Genomic DNA, 18,614 nt, shown 5'->3' on the forward strand with positions numbered 1-18,614 from the left:
TGAGTACTAAAAAATGAAACTATGAAAAGTATTGCAAAAGCTATGAGTTTCATAATGAATGTAAAATATTATATAATATAAATGTAAATTTGTAAACTGTAGTTAGATTTTTGCAAGTATCTTTTGTTATGTTATGCTATACAACTATATTTATGTCATGCTATATCATATAACTTGTATAGTTATTATATGTAAACAAAAACTATTTTTTTTAATATACACTTGAAAACTCTTGCAGGATAAATAAGGAAAAAACTAAAAGATTCAAAAAATAGTGGTGCTTTTTAAGTTATTAGCTTACAAAAAAATATCGAAAACAAGTTCAATTTTGAATACAATAAAATTTAAAATTTATTTTTGCACATGCACTTTAAAAAAGACTTTTTAGTATGTCAAAATTTACAATTTAGATTAAAAGTCTGGAAATACATGCCTAAACAAAGACCATTTAATGTTTAACTACATATTTACATGCAGCAGCATTGCATCAATATACAACGTTATAAAAAAAAAACTAGTAAAAAAAAATTGTTCAGTAAAAAAATATTCAACATTATTTAATATTGTAGAAAAACTTTACAATATCATAAAAAACTATCAACTGTAGTTCAAAATAACAATTCACAAACTATTGCTTAATTTACACATTTTTAAATAAAAAACTTCAAACTTATTGTTTAAAACATAATGCAGCCAAGAGAACAAAATGCAACCAAGAGTTGCTTAAATACTTATGAACATTTTGGATAAGAGCTTTAAGCTCGTGTAAGAAGACATGCATTTGATATTATTTTTCACATACAGCAACAAAATAAGATTACAAATATCACCGCACATTGACTTGCAGTTCTTTATATTCAGTATCTTTATCTAAAACACGCGTAAAGGATAAATTAGTGCATTCTCCTACCACTATTTCAGCAGTTGTATCAACAATAAGCTCTAACAAATGTCCTCCATTTGTTTTTCCTGCCATGTCTGAAAGTGTAATATGCATATGTCCACCTCCACTTATTGTTCCCACCAAAGACACAATTTCTGTAGGATTAGAAACATCTAACATCTATAGAAATAAAGAAAAAAAATTTTAACTAAAAAAATAAACAAATAAGTTTTTATAATCATCAATATTATTACTATTTTTTATGTACAGTGCAACAATTATAAATATGTAATCAAAAAACAAATTTTCTAGTAAATTAAATTTAAAACTCCTTAATTTTTTATCAGCACAGAAAATGGCAGCCTAAATTAACTAACCAGTAAGATTTGCTATTTATATTATTGCAATTTTTCTTTTCTAAAATCAATTTTATTTGTCCACAAATTTTAAAATTTAAACTGTAAAATCAGAACAGAAAGCTTATATATTGAATAAAAGAGGTAAATCTATTAAAATATAGCAAAATATAAAATTATCTCTGCTACTGTTCTGCTGAAATTAAGTTTTTAAATAAAAGTAGTCCCAGTAAGAGATATATTACGATCTTGACAAAAAATATTTTTTTCAAGTTTAAAATTTAAACAAGTTGATTTTATGCTTTTTGGTTTAAGAGTGTATATTTAAAAAAATTGCTTTCTAGATTGATACTTAGTAATGACACACAGTCCTTGTTTGTTGGCATTAGATACTATATGTACAAATTGCAGTATTTTTCAATAGTTATAGCAGTTCAACTAAAAAACGCTTGTTATGTATATATTCTTGTAACATTAAGATTACAAACATGCTTGTAACAAGTATGAAATCAAATTTTGTATTTAATCAGCAATTTTTAAACAAACAAACAAATAGCTCGTGCAAAAACCAAAAGCTCTTGTAAGAAGCTGTTAAGAGAGCAGCTTGCATGGTTCACAATTCTTATTTTAGGAGAGCTATTCTCCGCTCCTGCATTCGTTTAATCCCACCGAGGTATATATGAGAGAGAGAGAGAAAAAGAGATATAAAATTCTCTGGTTATAAAAATACGTTTAACGTTAACTCATAAAATGGGTATTTTATTTAGGCTAAAAGCGTTAAATTACTATACATTTTCAAAGAGTCGTGTTGAGTATTTTTGGGTCATTCTATGTCAAATCAACAGAAAAAAACAAAAAATTTTCACCGCATGTATTGAATTTTGTCAGTTAAAATATATGTTTTGGGCAGGCTTGTGGAGCTGAGCCAAAGGGAGCCAAGCTGGAGCTGCAAAATACTGCAGCTCTCGACTTATAATTAATTTTTTTCTCTTTCTTTTAAAATATTAAAAATTGCCAACAGAAATGATAGTGTTATTTCCTAAATGATAGGAAATAACACTATCATTTATGTTATATATTTAAAAAAAGAGCTCATGTTTTATTATAGATTTGAATAATAATAATTTGACTTAAAACTTTCAGTTTTAAGAATCTCACGCCAGGACACTATGTCTACGTCTGGCAGCTATTGAACAAACAGTTAAGCAAAGGTGATTTAAGAAGTCCACCTTTGATAAAGGTATTAAAGAATATACAAAAGCAAGGAAAAACTGAATTAGTAATTTTTTTTGTGCAGTGGTTTTTGCAGACTTGTACTTTCAATCCTTCCATATGAAGAACAGCAGATATTTTTCATTAATTATTATAAATCTTTTAAATTCCCAAAAAAATACGAAAAATATTAAACTAATATTTTGGCTTTGTTTACTTTAATTTGATTAAAATTTTAAAATGAAAAACTTTAGTAAAAAGAACTGGAATTGTGTAGATGTTTAGGAAAGTTTTCAAATTATGCTAAAAATAATATTTTATTTATTCTCCATTTCAATTTCAGTATATTGTTAAAGATATTCTCTGGTTGGTGCAAAAGTGCTCAGTAGGCAAAATGTTTCAATTTTTAAATTATAAAAAAATTGGTGGAGTTTTTTCTACTGATGAAAAAGGATGGAAAAGTGAAAGCCTCCAAAAATGAAAATTCTTAAAAAAATGGAGCGGGAAGAAAAAAAAAACCCAACAATATATTCAAGAGCCTATCCAAAATAAGGGAATAGAACAGAAAGAAGTCAAAAATACTGTTTGAAGTTTGCAAACTTCCTTAAAATCTGCTGAGTAAACAGGAAGCATTAATATTAAATAATGCTATAGAAGAAGTAAAACATTCCACTTCTATTATCCAAGCAGCATGCAAAATCATCACAACACTTCTAAAGACTCAAGTTTTTGGTATTTTATTTTAGTTATTTAGGTGCTCCCAACAGGTGATACCTAAGTTTTGGCACAAATTTAAACCAAAATTTAATAATGTTAGAAATTTTATTTTAGATATATCAAATACATTATAATATTGTCAAATAAGTCTATTATATAAAATAAATAATGAAAAAATAATTAGAGTCCAGATCTCCTTATTTTATCAAGCCTTTTCATGACTGATAAAGCATGGTTTTGTACAAACTTTAAGCCCATATTGCATAGATCATCCAGGTCATATTTTAAAAATCCAGAAAATTGTTTGGGTAAAATATACGGAAAAAATCCGGAATATATTTTCTCTTATTTTCCTCTTAATTTTGCTTTTAGCTGAGTTTTTTTAAAAAAAAAATTTTCTAAACTTTTTATAATTTTTGTATGAGTGATGAGTGAAAAAGCATAAAAAACATATATATTACAAAAATATACACCTAAACTTGTATGTATGGAAAACGTTTTAGATATCCGGAAAAATTAAAAGTTGAGAAAAATATCCGGAAAAAGATAATCCCTGATATTGCTAAGACATCTATCTTTTTTTCTAACTCAACAAGATTTTTTGCTGTGCAGTTGTTCTTGTAAACCTCCATTTTCAAGTTTCCCCAAAAATCTTCTACTGGATGAGCTTCCAGCAAATATGCTGGATTTATGAATTTTGGGACAAAAAGTATATTCTGATCTTCCAAAAATTTAAATACTTTGGAAGCTAAATCAGGCCAAAACACATAACCACCAGCACTATAATTTTTTTAATAAATGGAAGGAGTTTGTCCATTAGAACTTCACAATAAACGTTTTGGTTAAAAGCATCTTCGAAAAAAGGTTTTGTCAATCCTTTCAGTGATCAAGTCACTTTTGGGGATATTTTTCTTAGAAACTGTATTTAACATTATTTAATGTCTTATTCAAGTCGTCAGTGTAGAAAGGGTCATTGCCTGGCTAATCAACATGGCTCAATGTAAAGTATTATTGATCATCAATTAAAAAATCATGAGTTCCATAATGCTGTAAAGTTTGTCTGCATTTTGGTCGAATAGCTTTTTTTGTTGTTCAGTTCGAAGTGGTTTTTTAACTTTTTTCTATACTTGATGTTAGTATGCAGGCCTTGTTTTAAATAAAAAATGCTTAAATAGCCTAATATGAAACATTTGACGTCATAAAATTCTCTTTATTTTTTAAAGACATCAACTTTTTTAAATTACTGCAATAATATTAATTACCGCAAAACAAGTCAAATGCTATTTAACTTCTTTTTTTATTACTATAAGGAAATGTTTTTCTTTTATTTTCTTTTTAATATCAAATAATTAAATTTAATAATACATTTAAAAAAATGTTTGATATCAACAAATTTCTTTCTTTTCTTGACATTTGCATAAATGAATTAAAATATGTTAAATTTTTGAATTTTTAAATGACTCTCTTAAATTTCTAATTGCAGCTTTGCAACTACAAATGTTTTTTTATTCAAAAAAAAATAGTGAGTAATAAATAAAAAATCAGGTTAATTTATTTACTTTATTTATTGAAAGTTTATTATTTTGTTAACAACTTTGTTGTGAAAGCAAAGATATTTTTCAAAACATCATTTATTAAAATTATATCGCTGTATACATCGTTTATTAAAAAATAATCGCTGTGATTTAATTTGCGTTATAAAAAAGTTTAACTTACATTTTACACAAATTTTTGATGCAGCTGTTTATTTAAAATTTAATTTTGAGTAAATAAAAAATATTGAATAATATTTAGTAATATTTTAAAATAAATTTGACAGTTAAGTTTAACCCAAGCATTAACTTTAACTTTAATAAACATAAATATATTAAAATAAATTACATATTTTTATTAAATTAGTTTTAAATGAAATCATATATTTTTTTATCAGAATTAAATTATGTTATTATGATCTTTGCTTCAAGCTTAAAATATTACCGTTTTTCAAGCGAAAAAATCAATAATCATAAAATAAAAACAAAATATTTGAGTTTTTTTATTAGAAAATAGCGCTTATATTTAACATAATTGTCATTCAAACTTTTGTAACAAATATTTTTGCATAAACATCATTCAAAACGTAATGTGATTTTTTTAAAAATTACTTCTTTATCTTACCACTTATAGAATAATTTAAAAGTTAAATAATGATAAAAAGTCGCCTAACCAAAATTGCTTACTGCTTACATAAAATCGCTTAAGGCATACGTAAATTGCTCTACGCGTAAAACTTTAAAACAAGGCCTGAGTATGCATTTTCAACAACTTGTTAACATACGATTGAGAGCATCTAAACTTTCTAGCAGCTGCTCTTTGAGAATGCTCTGATCTATGATTGAACATATTTTTTAGTTTTCCAATGTTACTTTTTGTTGCTTTTTTTACTGGACAACCATTGGAAATTTTTCTATATAATATATACTAGTTTTGTTTACTTGCTTGATCCAACAATATATATTACATTTTGAGGCTAAAAGTCCAATAAAATGCTTGGCAACTTCATTTGATTCTATTTCAGGATTCTGAACAATGAATTTGTACAATTTATTTTTTATAGTCTTATACTTTGCCATTTCCTGTAATTTGAAAAAAAAAGAAAAGTAGTAAAAAATTTTATTAAATTTCATGATAAATTACAAGAGCTTTATTTTGAGTAATTTACAATGTATATAGAGTGTGTTATAATAAAATTATATGCACTTTTGTATTTGTGCCAAAACTTAGTTATCATCCATTAGAATACTTAACAGTCTTATCACAGAGGCAAGCGAAAGAGCACTTAATTAGGAAGTACACGTTCCTTTCTTAACAATGTCGTTTATCTGACAAGAGTCGGCATTGAACTTGGTTTAGCATTGAACAAGTTATTTCTGCATTTAAACTTCTCACATTAACTAAAGAAGCCTTATGACTTTTGGATTTTATTGATATTTTAGTGTTTTTCAGGAATTTCGTATATGGGGTCGTCCATAAAGTACGTACGCTCATAGGGGGGAGGGGGGGGGGTGGGCTTCAAAAAGCGTACGAAAGCGTATGGGAGGGGGGGGGGGGGAGGGTTCAATTTAAAAGTACGTACTTCGATTTTCTAATTTATCACAATTAACCAGCTAATCAATAGAAAAGTTACATTCTGACTAAAGATTCTAGTTTGCCAACATAAAAAGATGTATGGTATATGAAGTAGAGGGTATAGTTTTCCTCTATGCACACACATGTATGGGCGCCCTCAGAATTTTTTGATGTTCCAGATAGGACACTTTCACACATCGTGCAAACTCATAACTTAAGTTTGTTTATACCTATGCCAAATGAGGAGGCCTTGCAAAATATCGGGATGGCGGAGGCCTGTGAACAAAAAGCCTTAAAACGCTTACCCTCCCGACCCCCAAAATGAGAGGGGTGTAAATTTTGCATGGTTATAACTTTTAGATTTGGAAAAAAATTTGGATGGCCTCCGCCATCCAAATTTTTTGCAAGGCCACCTCATTTGGCATATTAGCAAACTTAAGTTTGCACGTTGTGTGAATGTGTTCTATCATCAAAAATCAAAACATCAAAAAATCCTGAGGGGGCCCATGCACACATGCCCGCCCTTATATACTGGCCCTGAGTAAGACCTGAGGGCCGTGGTTGATGGGACGGAGTCACCCCAAAAAAAACGTGTCAATGGCGTCTCAAAGACCGCTAGGTTTTGCTAAAATAAAAAGTTTCTTAAAATAGCAAAAGGGCACAAAATTTGCTGTTGCTCCCTCCCACTGGGTTTTACCCTTTGTTTTCAATATTACTGATCTCACCTTAGACTCGTTTTTTACTTACTAAAGAGGGGTGCCTGAAAAAAACGTCCACCTTAAGTATAGTTTATTTACATTTGATTCGTTAAAAAAACAAAAAAAGTTTTCCTAGATTTCACCGAGAATCGAACCTGGATCTCCGTCGACAATTGCCGCCGCATAAACCTTTCGCCCAAATACACACTTACATTATACAATTTTAAATTTATTTAAATTATTATTTGCATTTATACTTAAAGACGTTTTTAAAATGCGTAAGCAAAAAGCTTTGCGGTAGTATAAAGTATCTAAGGTACCCTCCGTCTTTTTTTTTTTTAATTAAACTTTTTAATTAAGAAAAAAAAAACAGGAGGGATGGGGGGGGGGATATTTGAGGGGGGGGGGAGTATTTGAGAAACGTACGTACTTTTAAGGGGGGGTGGGGACATAAAAGTACGCATGGCAACAGGGGGAGGGGGGGGGGTCAAATTTCAAAATTTTTGGCATACGTACTTTATGGACGACCCCTATACATTCCTTTAAGCTTTTGCTTTAGGTTAGAAATAAAATGATAAATTTTTAAAACCAGGAAATATAAATGTTGGTAGAATACTGTTTTTCTTTAACTTAAGTTTTTTAAAAAATATATATATTTTTTTAATATAATATTAGTTGTTGTATGAATTATACACAACAACTAGGAGTTAGAGCCGGAGCTGAGCCATAAAAAATAATCATGGGTCCACAATCCTGGTTATAGGGTTTGTGAAAACTAGAAAATCTGAAGTTTGAACCTTAATATCATTACGGTTTTTTAAATATGCTTAACCTTTTACTACTTAAAATTAAGAAACATATCTAATTTTGTCATTAATAATTTAGTAAAACATTTTTAGCCGGTGTCACAAAATAAATTAACCCCCATAATAAATTAACTCCTGTTGCGTAAAAAAATTAACCAGGGAGTTAATCGATTTCAAAATAAATTAACTCCTTTTGATGAAACAATTTAACTCCCAAAATAACTTAACTCCCCTGTATTTGTGACTTATGTAGATTACAAAATAAGTATTCTAACTTTAGTTTTAGTATTGATATTTACAAATGTGTTTGTTGTTTGTATATTCGTATGTATATAGAAATATGTATCTGTAACTTTGAGGTATAGGACTTCATCTCCATTTTGTTAATTTTACAGTACATACAACATTATGTACAGATAATGTTGTATACCTCTGAATGAAAGTGGAAATAGTGTTATATTCTTCACGGCTACTATTGATATTATGCTGATTTGGAGATAGTGTTATATACCCCTAGATAGAAAATTTTAATACACAACTTTTGTATTAATGTCATTTTGGGGAAAAATGGAGATGATGTCCTATACCTCTGAGGTACAGATATATGGTTATTCTAAAATTATTTCTAATGATTGGAAAAGTTAATATAAATTAGAAAAAAAAGCTCTTCCATAAATATATTTATGGGCAAATCCATTTTTAATTACATTACACGTGCAACAACTTTATCAAATATTTGCCTATTTAAACTGTAAATTAAACTTTTAGCTATTTTGTATGAAAGTTGTTAGTCTAAAGAATAAAATAAGCTAAAAAGTTTTGAGTATGGCCAAAAGAGGACAAACTTATTACTGAAAATGCCACTTAACTTACATTACACGGAAAACAAGGCGAAAAAATTGCTTCAATTTTTGTCAAATATGTCAGATTTCTGCAAATCAATAAAGCGGTTTGTATTAGAAACTTTCATAAGATGCTTAGAAATCTATGCCAATTTAAAAAAATATATAAAATTTTATCACAAGTGATAGGCTAAGGACAATAAACTTGCTTTTTTGATTCTATATATTTACCTTATGTTACATCACTTACACTACCGAGCGATATTTATGGTGGATTTTTTATATCTATTATTCAAAATTAGAGCTATGTAACAAAAGAATTGCAAAAGTATTGAACTCATTCATTAAAAATAATTAACAAAAGAAATCTTAAAAAAATGGTGGCACTCTTCCTAAGTGATTTTTTGTAACATTTATTAAAGTTATCAAATCAAAAACAGTTTTTACACAAGACCAAGAGCAACTTTAAAAAATTATTTTAGTATTACAACTTTATTAATACTTATTTGAGTTGTTTAAATAAAAAAATCTTTGGTTTGTCGAAGTTTTTACTTACACTTATTTTTATGCGTATTGCCTTATTTTCATTAGATTGAATTTTTAAAATGCTGCAAAATATATATATTTAAATCTTTTTAAACATTTTTGACAAAAAAACTACTATCACAGTTTGGGAGGGAGAGGGGTTCAGGTATATGTGATTGTGACAAGAGGGAAGGGGTTAAGAATTGACAAATATAGTATTTATGGATGACCCATAATTTCATTTACAAACGATTTGTTTTATATTAGGAGATTTTTTTGATATTAGGAGAATAGCAAATAAATCTTTTTTTTAATGTCTAAATACAAATATTTATATAATTCTTATGATTATTTATTTATATTTATTTATGTCAACTAAAATAAGAACACATAAACAAATAAAAAATTTAACTAACATTAAAAAAAAAGAAGATTTTTTTCTAAATTCTCCTAATATAAAAAGTTTCAGTTAGAACCTTGTCAACGAAATAATAATTACTTAATGACGTAAATCATTTTGTTAACAAAAAAGTGCCAGAACTTTATTAAATGCATATAGTTTTAACTTACGCCATACAAAATTAAAATAAAAATGTGCTTTAACTAAGCATCGTTATTCAAAACTTTAAATGCAAAAACGTAACATTCAATATTCTTTCCCATATATTATGAAAAAACTTTTTTAACTAAATTAAAAACTTTTTTAACTAAATTAAAAACTTTTTTAACTAAATGAAAAACTTTTTTAACTAAATTTTAGAAAAAACAAAACTTTATCATGTTTTTGTTAACTTACGTTACATGAAAATTCAAAAGTTCTTTTGTTATTTTCTTTAAACATTTTATAAAGTATAAAATCTGACCTATTTTTTCATTATCCGCTGTGGAATTGCCCATATATATATATTCTTATTTATTCTTTTATATATATATATATATATATATATATATATATATATATATATATATATATATATATATATATATATATATATATATATATATATAGGGATGTACAATCATTATATCATTATATATATATATATATATATCAGGGATGTGCACTCATCTGAGTGTACATACTTGATATATATATATATATATATATATATATATATATATATATATATATATATATATATATATATATATATATAATGAATGAATATATATATATAATGAATATATATATATATAATGAATTAAATAAAAAAAAGTGACACTTAACCTAATTTTGTAAAATTAATAAAAAAATTGCAGTTTTCAATTTTGGGTTAAATAAATAAATAAACTATATATATATATATATATATATATATATATATATATATATATATTATATATCAGGGATGTACACTCATGGTCGCTCAATGGTACCAGATGACCGAATTTTGCAAAATGCGACTAAAAATATCCCTTTAATGCAATTAAGTCGTATTGAATTTTATCAGCAGTTCTAGTTATTATTATTATTTTTTAATTTTCTTAGAATAGAATTCTTTAAAAAGAAAAGTATTTAAATTAACAATAAAACTTTATTTTTAAAGTTGCTGTGTCAAAGTTTGTATTTTGCATTTTCTATTATTAATTAGGGGTTGTCCATAAATCGATTTTGTGACACAATTTTTTTTTTTTTTTAGTTTCAAATTTACAGAAGACTTTCTTTTAATTAAAAGAGTATCTGACCAAACCATAACTCTCAGTTGATGTATCTACATGTTGATTATAAAATTAACAACGTCTAAATCTTATTTAGTCGAAGCGTACACTTCGTTAATGGAGTAGTTACAGCCTATTAACAAACTGTTGTGCAGTGCATGTTCTGCTCTTTGATTTTATTTGTTTTTGAAATTAGACAATAAAATTTTCAGGATGTTTATAATTTACAAAAATCTTTAAGTGGTTTAAAAATCAGCAAAATCTGAGACTTAGGGTTGCATTTTCAAAAAAAATTAGATATAAAATAATGGAACTAAATTTGCCACACAAAAAATTTGCTTTTTTCCTAAATGCCAAAAGCGTTCAGTTAGGCAAAAACATTTTTGTAAAATATAAACATCAAAAGTGTATATATATATATATATATATATATATATATATATATATATATATATATATATATATATATATAATATATATATATATATATATATATATATATATAGTATATATGTTACTGTTACCCGCAGTACCAGGAATTAGCTAAATGCTAATGTTTATAATATAATTTAATATTGCAACTCTGAATTTCATGTGTTATCACAATCATCAGGCAAGTAGTAAAAGTTTAATTTTGCTAATTTATATATATATATATATATATATATATATATATATATATATATATATATATATATATATATATATATATATATATATATATATATATAAATTAAATTAGTAAAAACACTTATGTAATTTTTAGTTGTCTTCTACAAGTTGTTTCGCCATCAGTAGACTCATCAGTAAGAAGATAAACTCATCAGTAGACTCATCAGTAAGAAGGCTTGGCCACAAAGGCCTGTGATTTCAAGTCTTTATATGACCACACAAATAATATTTTCTTTTGATGATTCAACCACAGTTTTTAAATGCGCTGAAAAAATTGTTTTTTAATTAAGTTGAAAATAAATAACTTCGACGCGTTTATCTTTACTAACGTTTTTATATTATTAAAAGGCCTTATAAATAAAGTAGCTAAAGATTTTAATATTAATTGAAGATTTTAAGTATTATTGGAAGTCATATAATTTTTTATTTATATTATTTAATTATATATGATTTTTTATAAGTAAAAATAAAAAAAGTAAAAACTATTTTAAAAAAAACTAAATTTTATAAGCGACAACTTTTAACAGCAAAGGTCTCTTTAATAAACTCTACATAAGAATCATTAAAGTTTTTGTTGAGAAGAAAAAAAAGGCAAACTTTTTTGAAAGCCGTTTGAGTTAAATAACTTTGATCTTTACTTATATTTTTATATTATTAAAATATCTTTAAATAAAGTAACAAATTACTGCTACTGATTTTTTATAACAACATTAATGAAAAATATTTTTTTTTATAGTTATATAAGTATTTATTTTTTATTATGTCTTTAAATAAAAAAAATTATATCAACTTTTTAAATAAGCGATTTAATTATTTTTTCTTTTGTGCAAAGAATTGTTAAGAATTTTTTTTTAACTTTTAAATGTGGGGGTTTATTAAACAATCGTGAAATGTAAGTAGTTACTTTATTTAAAAAGGGTTTCGCATAATATTATATTTTAAAAACATTAGAAAAGATAAACGATACGAAGTTATTTATTTGAAACATAATTTAGATAATCTTATTGTTATAGTTTATCATTTAATTTAGTTAAGTTTTAATTTTATTTTTTTCTATTTTAGTTTTACTTAAGTTATTTTTTTTTTATTTTTCGTTATGTTTTTTATGAAAATTTATTTGCTTCTTTTATGATAAGTTTCTTTATAGTTAAGATAATTTTTTCAGCGCATTTTTAAAACGTATACAACCTTCCAAAACATATTAACAGCTGTGGTCAAAATTTCAATATATATATATATATATATATATATATATATATATATATATATATATATATATATATATATATATATATATATATATATTAGGGATATGACTTTTTTGCAACCTACTAGGCCTGTATCGTAATTCAATGAATTTTTATGTAAAAAGAACGAATAGATGTTTCATTTTGACATATTTTGAAAAAAGGTCACCCCAAAACCAAAAAATCGAATTTTCAATAGGTACACTTTTGTACAGTAAATGAATATTAAAGGCTGAAGATGTTGTAAGAGTCATACTCCTGTTGTTATTTTATTTATTTATGCAACATGTACTGTGATATAACAAAAAACATTATGTGATATATAATTATACACATATATAGTATTACAAAATTAACAGTATCAAAGCGTCTAGTACAACAATATACATAACTGTCTGTGTCTATAGGCCTACTGTGTTTAGTACATGGGTCACATGATGCTCACGTCTCATAAAGAGTCTAGCGCTTATTACTTAGAATGAATCGAAGTTGCAGTTTGTCTTTCTTTCTGCAGGAAGCATACAGGTCTTGCATCACCTTGATTGCACGTTCAGCTATCTGATTACTTCGTGGTATGTCGATGACGGATGGCTCTTTCTTCCAGTGATTTTTGAATGACTGCAATGCCTTTTTGTAAGGCTTCAATACATCAGATAAATTCTTGAAGTCATTGTCATTGTACTTTTGACTACTAAACCAATGTTCTGCCCACTCATATGAAATGAACCTGCAAACCTTCTCCAAATTCTTTCTCGCTTCAGGCATAAGAATGAACGCCAGAATGGCGAGAATGGCTCTTGAGTTCCATCTGGCATTGCTCATATTAGGAATGTTCTGAAAGTGAATCAGAGGGAAGTTTCTTTGTTCTTCATAACCTAAACACTCTTGTTAAATGGTACAAAAACTTCATATCGTCTCTCCACCCTGATTTATCAAGAATTTCTACAGTTTCATTCACAAACTTATCCTTCAGTTCATCATACTTATTCAACAGTTCAGACACAAATGGGTATTCAATGTTTGGAGATTTGGTATCACCCCCAAGTTCTTCGTCCATCACCAGACGGAGAATCCTGTCTAGTACGTGATGCTGACAACCGATAAATTGTGGTATTGTGACACCCTTTAATTTAAACATACGTTGCAACTTCACAACAACTCCATTTCTCTTCCCAGTATTGACGTTTGTTGTATCAGTAATGATCATCTTAATTGAATTCCACAAATTGTATTCATCAATAAGTTTGGCAATTTTTTCAGCAACAGTTTCAGCTTTGCCATCTTTTAAACGCAGTGCATCAAGTTTCACGTCAGTTCTTTCATTCTGAAGTACAACTACCTGATATTCCTTATCATCTATTCGTTTGCCGTCAAAGTGTAAGGACCACTGTTCCATTTTAAGTTGTTGTATCATTTCTTTTTTTAATTTACCTGCCTCTTTGAATATGGACTTGTAAATTGCTGATTGACTTGGAGTTGGAATATCAATACCTTGTTGTGATAATACATTGCATATTTTAGCAGCTTTCTTTGTGGAAACTCCACTTGATGTAACCATACTTACAGCAAATTTACTTTTGTAGTGCTTTCTAGTTTTTTTCTGAGTGTCCTCATCATCGTCTTTATCACCGTCGTCGTCTTCATCATCTTCACTCTTACTTTTGCAGTTTTCAGATTCAGTACCACTGTCTGTGGTAGACAGGACTTGTGATGTGGAAGGTATTGCTGTTCCAGACTGGACTTTCCTTCTCTTGGAAGGGTGAATGGTTTCTTTACTTGCCACTTGTCCTGTTGAGTACCCCACCTGTCCTTTACTTTCTTTTTGTAGGTGGTATAGACGTTTATCTTCCGAGGATAACCACTGGCCATTCACTTTCGTGATGTCAAATAATGCATTGAGAACATCATATTTTCCACGCTTGACACATTCATCATAGACCTTCAGCACCTTCATAAGCTTTGCTCTTATCACTTGATCAGACACACGTGGAAAATTCAGTTTATTGTCCCACAATTTTGTAATTTCCTTAGAAATTTGGTCTATTCGTTCTTTTCTTCCTTTAACATATGCTCCGAGAAACTGGTATCTTCCTACGATCTGCAATTGAAGTGGTATTCTGGATTTTTCATCGAGTGAATGTTCTTCTACAGCCACGCTTCCTCTTCTTCTGTGTGACTCTTGAAATCTCACCAAATTTTTAGTCCAAGTCTTCTTGTTCTTTGTTACTGTGGTATGACTTTTCTTGTGAGACATCATATAATATTGTTACGACTTTACGGATAGCTGAGCGTAAATATCCGTTTAATAAAGTCGTTTAATTAATAAAATACTTTAACTGTATAGTAATCCAATTATAGTTCGATAATCCAGTCAATGTTGATAACAGTTCGATAATCCAGTCCGTATCCTAACGATAATGCTACAACTACTTATACTTCGTACACTTACAGCGTCTTTAGTTCGCTACAGTAGTTCCTTATTAGCTCAGTTACACGCAGAGTACTTCATAGAACTATTCACATTATCAACACTGAGCTCTGACAGCAGCTCGCTTATATAATTATTTAGAGCTTCCAGAATGTTCTACTAAGTTCTATAATCTTCTACAGTCTGTTACAGTCGTCTATATCACCGTGGTAACACAATGACGTCATCACATAACAATTCCAAGTATTTGCCGGCACACGGCCGTTTCGTTGCCATGGTAACGTGTGGCGTTATATTTATAAATTCATAACAAAATAATGAAATAAATAGAATTAAGCTGAGAATTAAGCTTAAGATTAAAACATCGGCCAAAAATGAATGTATAAAAATGGTAAATCAAATTTTTATTTTGGGGGTGACCTTTTTTTGTTGCAGAAAGCTATTTGGGCCTTTTTTCATGATTTTAGGTAAAAGTTCATCGATTTATGATACAGGAAACATTTTATTTGAAAAAAAATTAAAAAGTCATATCCCTAATATATATATATATATACATGAATAATTTTAAATGTATTCTACCAAATAGAGTGCTTAATGTTTTCAAAAGAACAGAGCAATCTAGAGCAAAAGTAGCAAATGAAACATAATGAATTTGTAGCTCAGGCATGGTCTCCAAAAGTATAATGACATAGACAAAACAGGGAAGATCCAAATAAGAGCAACCTTATTTGGAACATCACAGTTTTGACAGCACAAACTCAAACTGAATTTTTTTGCAGAAATACATCCAGATATTTTTTTTCGCCCAAAATCAGATTATAAATTCATGAAATAATACACTATTAGAATTGGAAGTTACTGGAAAGAAAAGATGAGATTTATGAAGCAAGATAATGATTAACAGACAACTTAAAAAATTACAAACTATATGAATCAGGAAAACAATATAAAGGGAGCGAATTCTAAAGTACTGATGAAGAATAAGAAATTTTGGAGCACTTAGGAACAGTCACAGTAAAAGGATGAAAATAATTAAATGACAAGTAACACAAGAATGAATTTTAGTAGACAGTAAAAGAGACGCTAGCTCTTTAGAGCAGCATCCATTATAATATTTATAGAAAAGAAAAAGCGAAACAACACTATAACAATGTGACAATGGTTGAAGGTTGGCTGCAAGGGCATGTCAAACTATGTTTGGTCCAATGCGCTTTTACACCATGTCTAAAAGAGAAAGGGCATCATTCAAAGATCTGCTCCAGATATGGCAACAGTATTCCATGCAAAAATAGATTTGAGATTTATAGAGATAAACAATAGAATCCAGAGTAAGAAAGTGATATTAAATGTCAAGCAATGGATCGATCTGTTTGTTAGCTTTACCAGGTAGGATGCAATTAGGGAATCAAAAGATGAGATTGATGACAAGTTCTTAGCAAAACAATTCAGCTTTGTCTTAGGGTGAGGTAACAAAATCTGAACCATTCATTCAAATATGTAATTACATCAGAATTTATAGGAAAAAAGGCACCTATATATAGTAATAACAAGAGCTCTAAGCTCTTGTTATTACTATATATAGAGTTCTATACTATATATAGAGTTCGATCGTTAAGAGCACAAGCTCTAAAAGATCGAACTTTTACAGAAATAATATTCAAAAGAGTTTATTAAATAATTATTATTGCATTTAGATTGACAAATGCAAACTAAGTTTATATAAAATGCTTTTTACAATTAAATTATTATATTAAATTAGTATAAACTAAATTAAGTTGAAAATGATTTTTAAAAAACTTATACAAATATAAATTTAAAAACTTTAAATAAATTTACAACTAAATTTGTTTATAAAATAAAAATATTTTATCAAACAACTTTTCACTAAAAGACTTAAATGTCTTTTAGTGAAAAGTTGAATTGTAAAAATGAATTATAAAAATGACTTAAAGGTCATTTTTATAATTCATTCAAATTGGTTTATAGATGTTTTACAGTTAAGTGATGTCAAATGTTGAAAAAATAAAAAATAAATAAAAAACAATAACTTACTTTTTTAGGATTATGGGGTGTCCTATTTGCTTATAATTTTAACAGTCCTACACAATTACTTTTGTTAAACAAGAATAATTGTGTGGGACAGTTAAAATTAAAAAATTATTTCTTAAATTGACAATAGAAAAAGCACTGAAGCACAAGTTGTTTACTTTGATGCTTTTTTATTATCAATTTAAGCAATAATATTGATCACAGAGCTGACAACACTAGTGGGCTGGAAGGCCTTAATTTTTAAAGAAAGTCCTCTATATTTAGAATTTTTTTTAAAGAAAATTCTGAATATAGAGGGCTTTTTTGAAAAATTGACGATTGTGCTCCTCCACTTTGAAACCCATGTGGTTGGCCCTGGATCAACTAAAAAAATTTCTAATTAAATTTAAAGTAAATATTCAGACTCAAATTTACAAGATAATAAAATATGAAAAATAAATATAAAGAACAACTCTTGCCACAAAAGAATATTTAAAAAAGATAAGGTTGTGTTAATAAAATTTTTAAAGAAATGTGTGATTATATTAATTTTATAATTATAGTTATGAAACATTTGTTAACATTTATCATTAATTTTAGTAAAATTCAAGTACTTACATAGTGAGATTCTACATTTTGAGCTGTATTAGCTAATCTCAGTTTTGCAGATTTTGCACTTCCAACACAAGTAATGACAAAGGCAGCCTTTAGGTTTTTTTCTTCTGCAAACGATATCAGGGACTTCCTTAGTTCTTCTCCGCGCCTTAATCTAAGAACATAACAAACCATTGGGCTTGGATGAACAGATGAAAAACGATTAAAAGAATTTTTTTCAATAACAGGCTCAGTGGGGAAAGAAGCACTTATAGGTGGAGTTGTAAAATTATCATCAAAACCAATATCATTGTAAAACTTAGCTTTACTTTTAGAATTTTTACTAGAGCCGGTTTTTTCATCCATTTTAAAACTACATGTGTTGCTAAATATAAAACGTTGAACAAATATTACATGTATAATCAATTTTTGGAAAAACTTTAAATATAAACTAAACTAATCTTAAAGTAGGATACATCAATAATGAAAATTAATGAATATATTTTTAAGAGACTCATTGAATTGTACTACATAATGAATAATACTGTGATACTATTCTATGTAATAAACAGTGTAATTTATTGTATACACTTACGTTTTTAGTGCATTAAATAAAACACTCTTCTTAATTTAAGAAAATATGAAAATCTTCTGAAAATGGAAATATATCCACTCTAGTAATACTGTATTCTGGTAACTAAATGTTTGTTATTATAAACAAGTTAAATATATCCCGCATTTATTATTTTTACCTGGAAATTTACGCTGCTGAGCTATGAGCTTTGTTTACACTGAGTTTAGATTTTTTTTTTTAAATAGCAAAATAAAAACGCAAATTT

General features: G+C 27.4%; 1 protein-coding gene across 1 annotated transcript; it reads right to left on the bottom strand.

The window, feature by feature from the left end:
• Nucleotides 1-434: 434 nt before the first annotated feature.
• LOC100197610 (bifunctional protein GlmU) lies at nucleotides 435-18,568 on the bottom strand. The gene is made up of 3 exons (XM_065805788.1): nucleotides 18,371-18,568; nucleotides 17,800-18,160; nucleotides 435-1,063 (listed from the first exon to the last, which is right to left on the bottom strand). Exons 2-3 carry the CDS (start codon nucleotides 18,139-18,141, stop codon nucleotides 827-829), a joined length of 579 nt encoding a protein of 192 aa, XP_065661860.1. The 5' UTR covers nucleotides 18,142-18,160; nucleotides 18,371-18,568; the 3' UTR covers nucleotides 435-826.
• Between the last annotated feature and the right edge of the window lie 46 nt (nucleotides 18,569-18,614).

The sequence above is a fragment of the Hydra vulgaris genome, chromosome 09 (assembly GCF_038396675.1).
Source record: "Hydra vulgaris chromosome 09, alternate assembly HydraT2T_AEP".
NCBI lineage: Eukaryota > Metazoa > Cnidaria > Hydrozoa > Anthoathecata > Hydridae > Hydra > Hydra vulgaris.

What these genes read in the sequence shown, in the direction of transcription:
- LOC100197610 (XM_065805788.1), bottom strand. Translation starts at nt 18,141, where the DNA reads ATGGATGAAAAAACCGGCTCTAGTAAAAATTCTAAAAGTAAAGCTAAG. An exon ending in AAAATGTAGAATCTCACTAT is followed by an intron (nt 1,064 to 17,799) that starts GTAAGTACTTGA and finishes TTATTTCTATAG; the next exon opens with ATGTTAGATGTTTCTAATCC.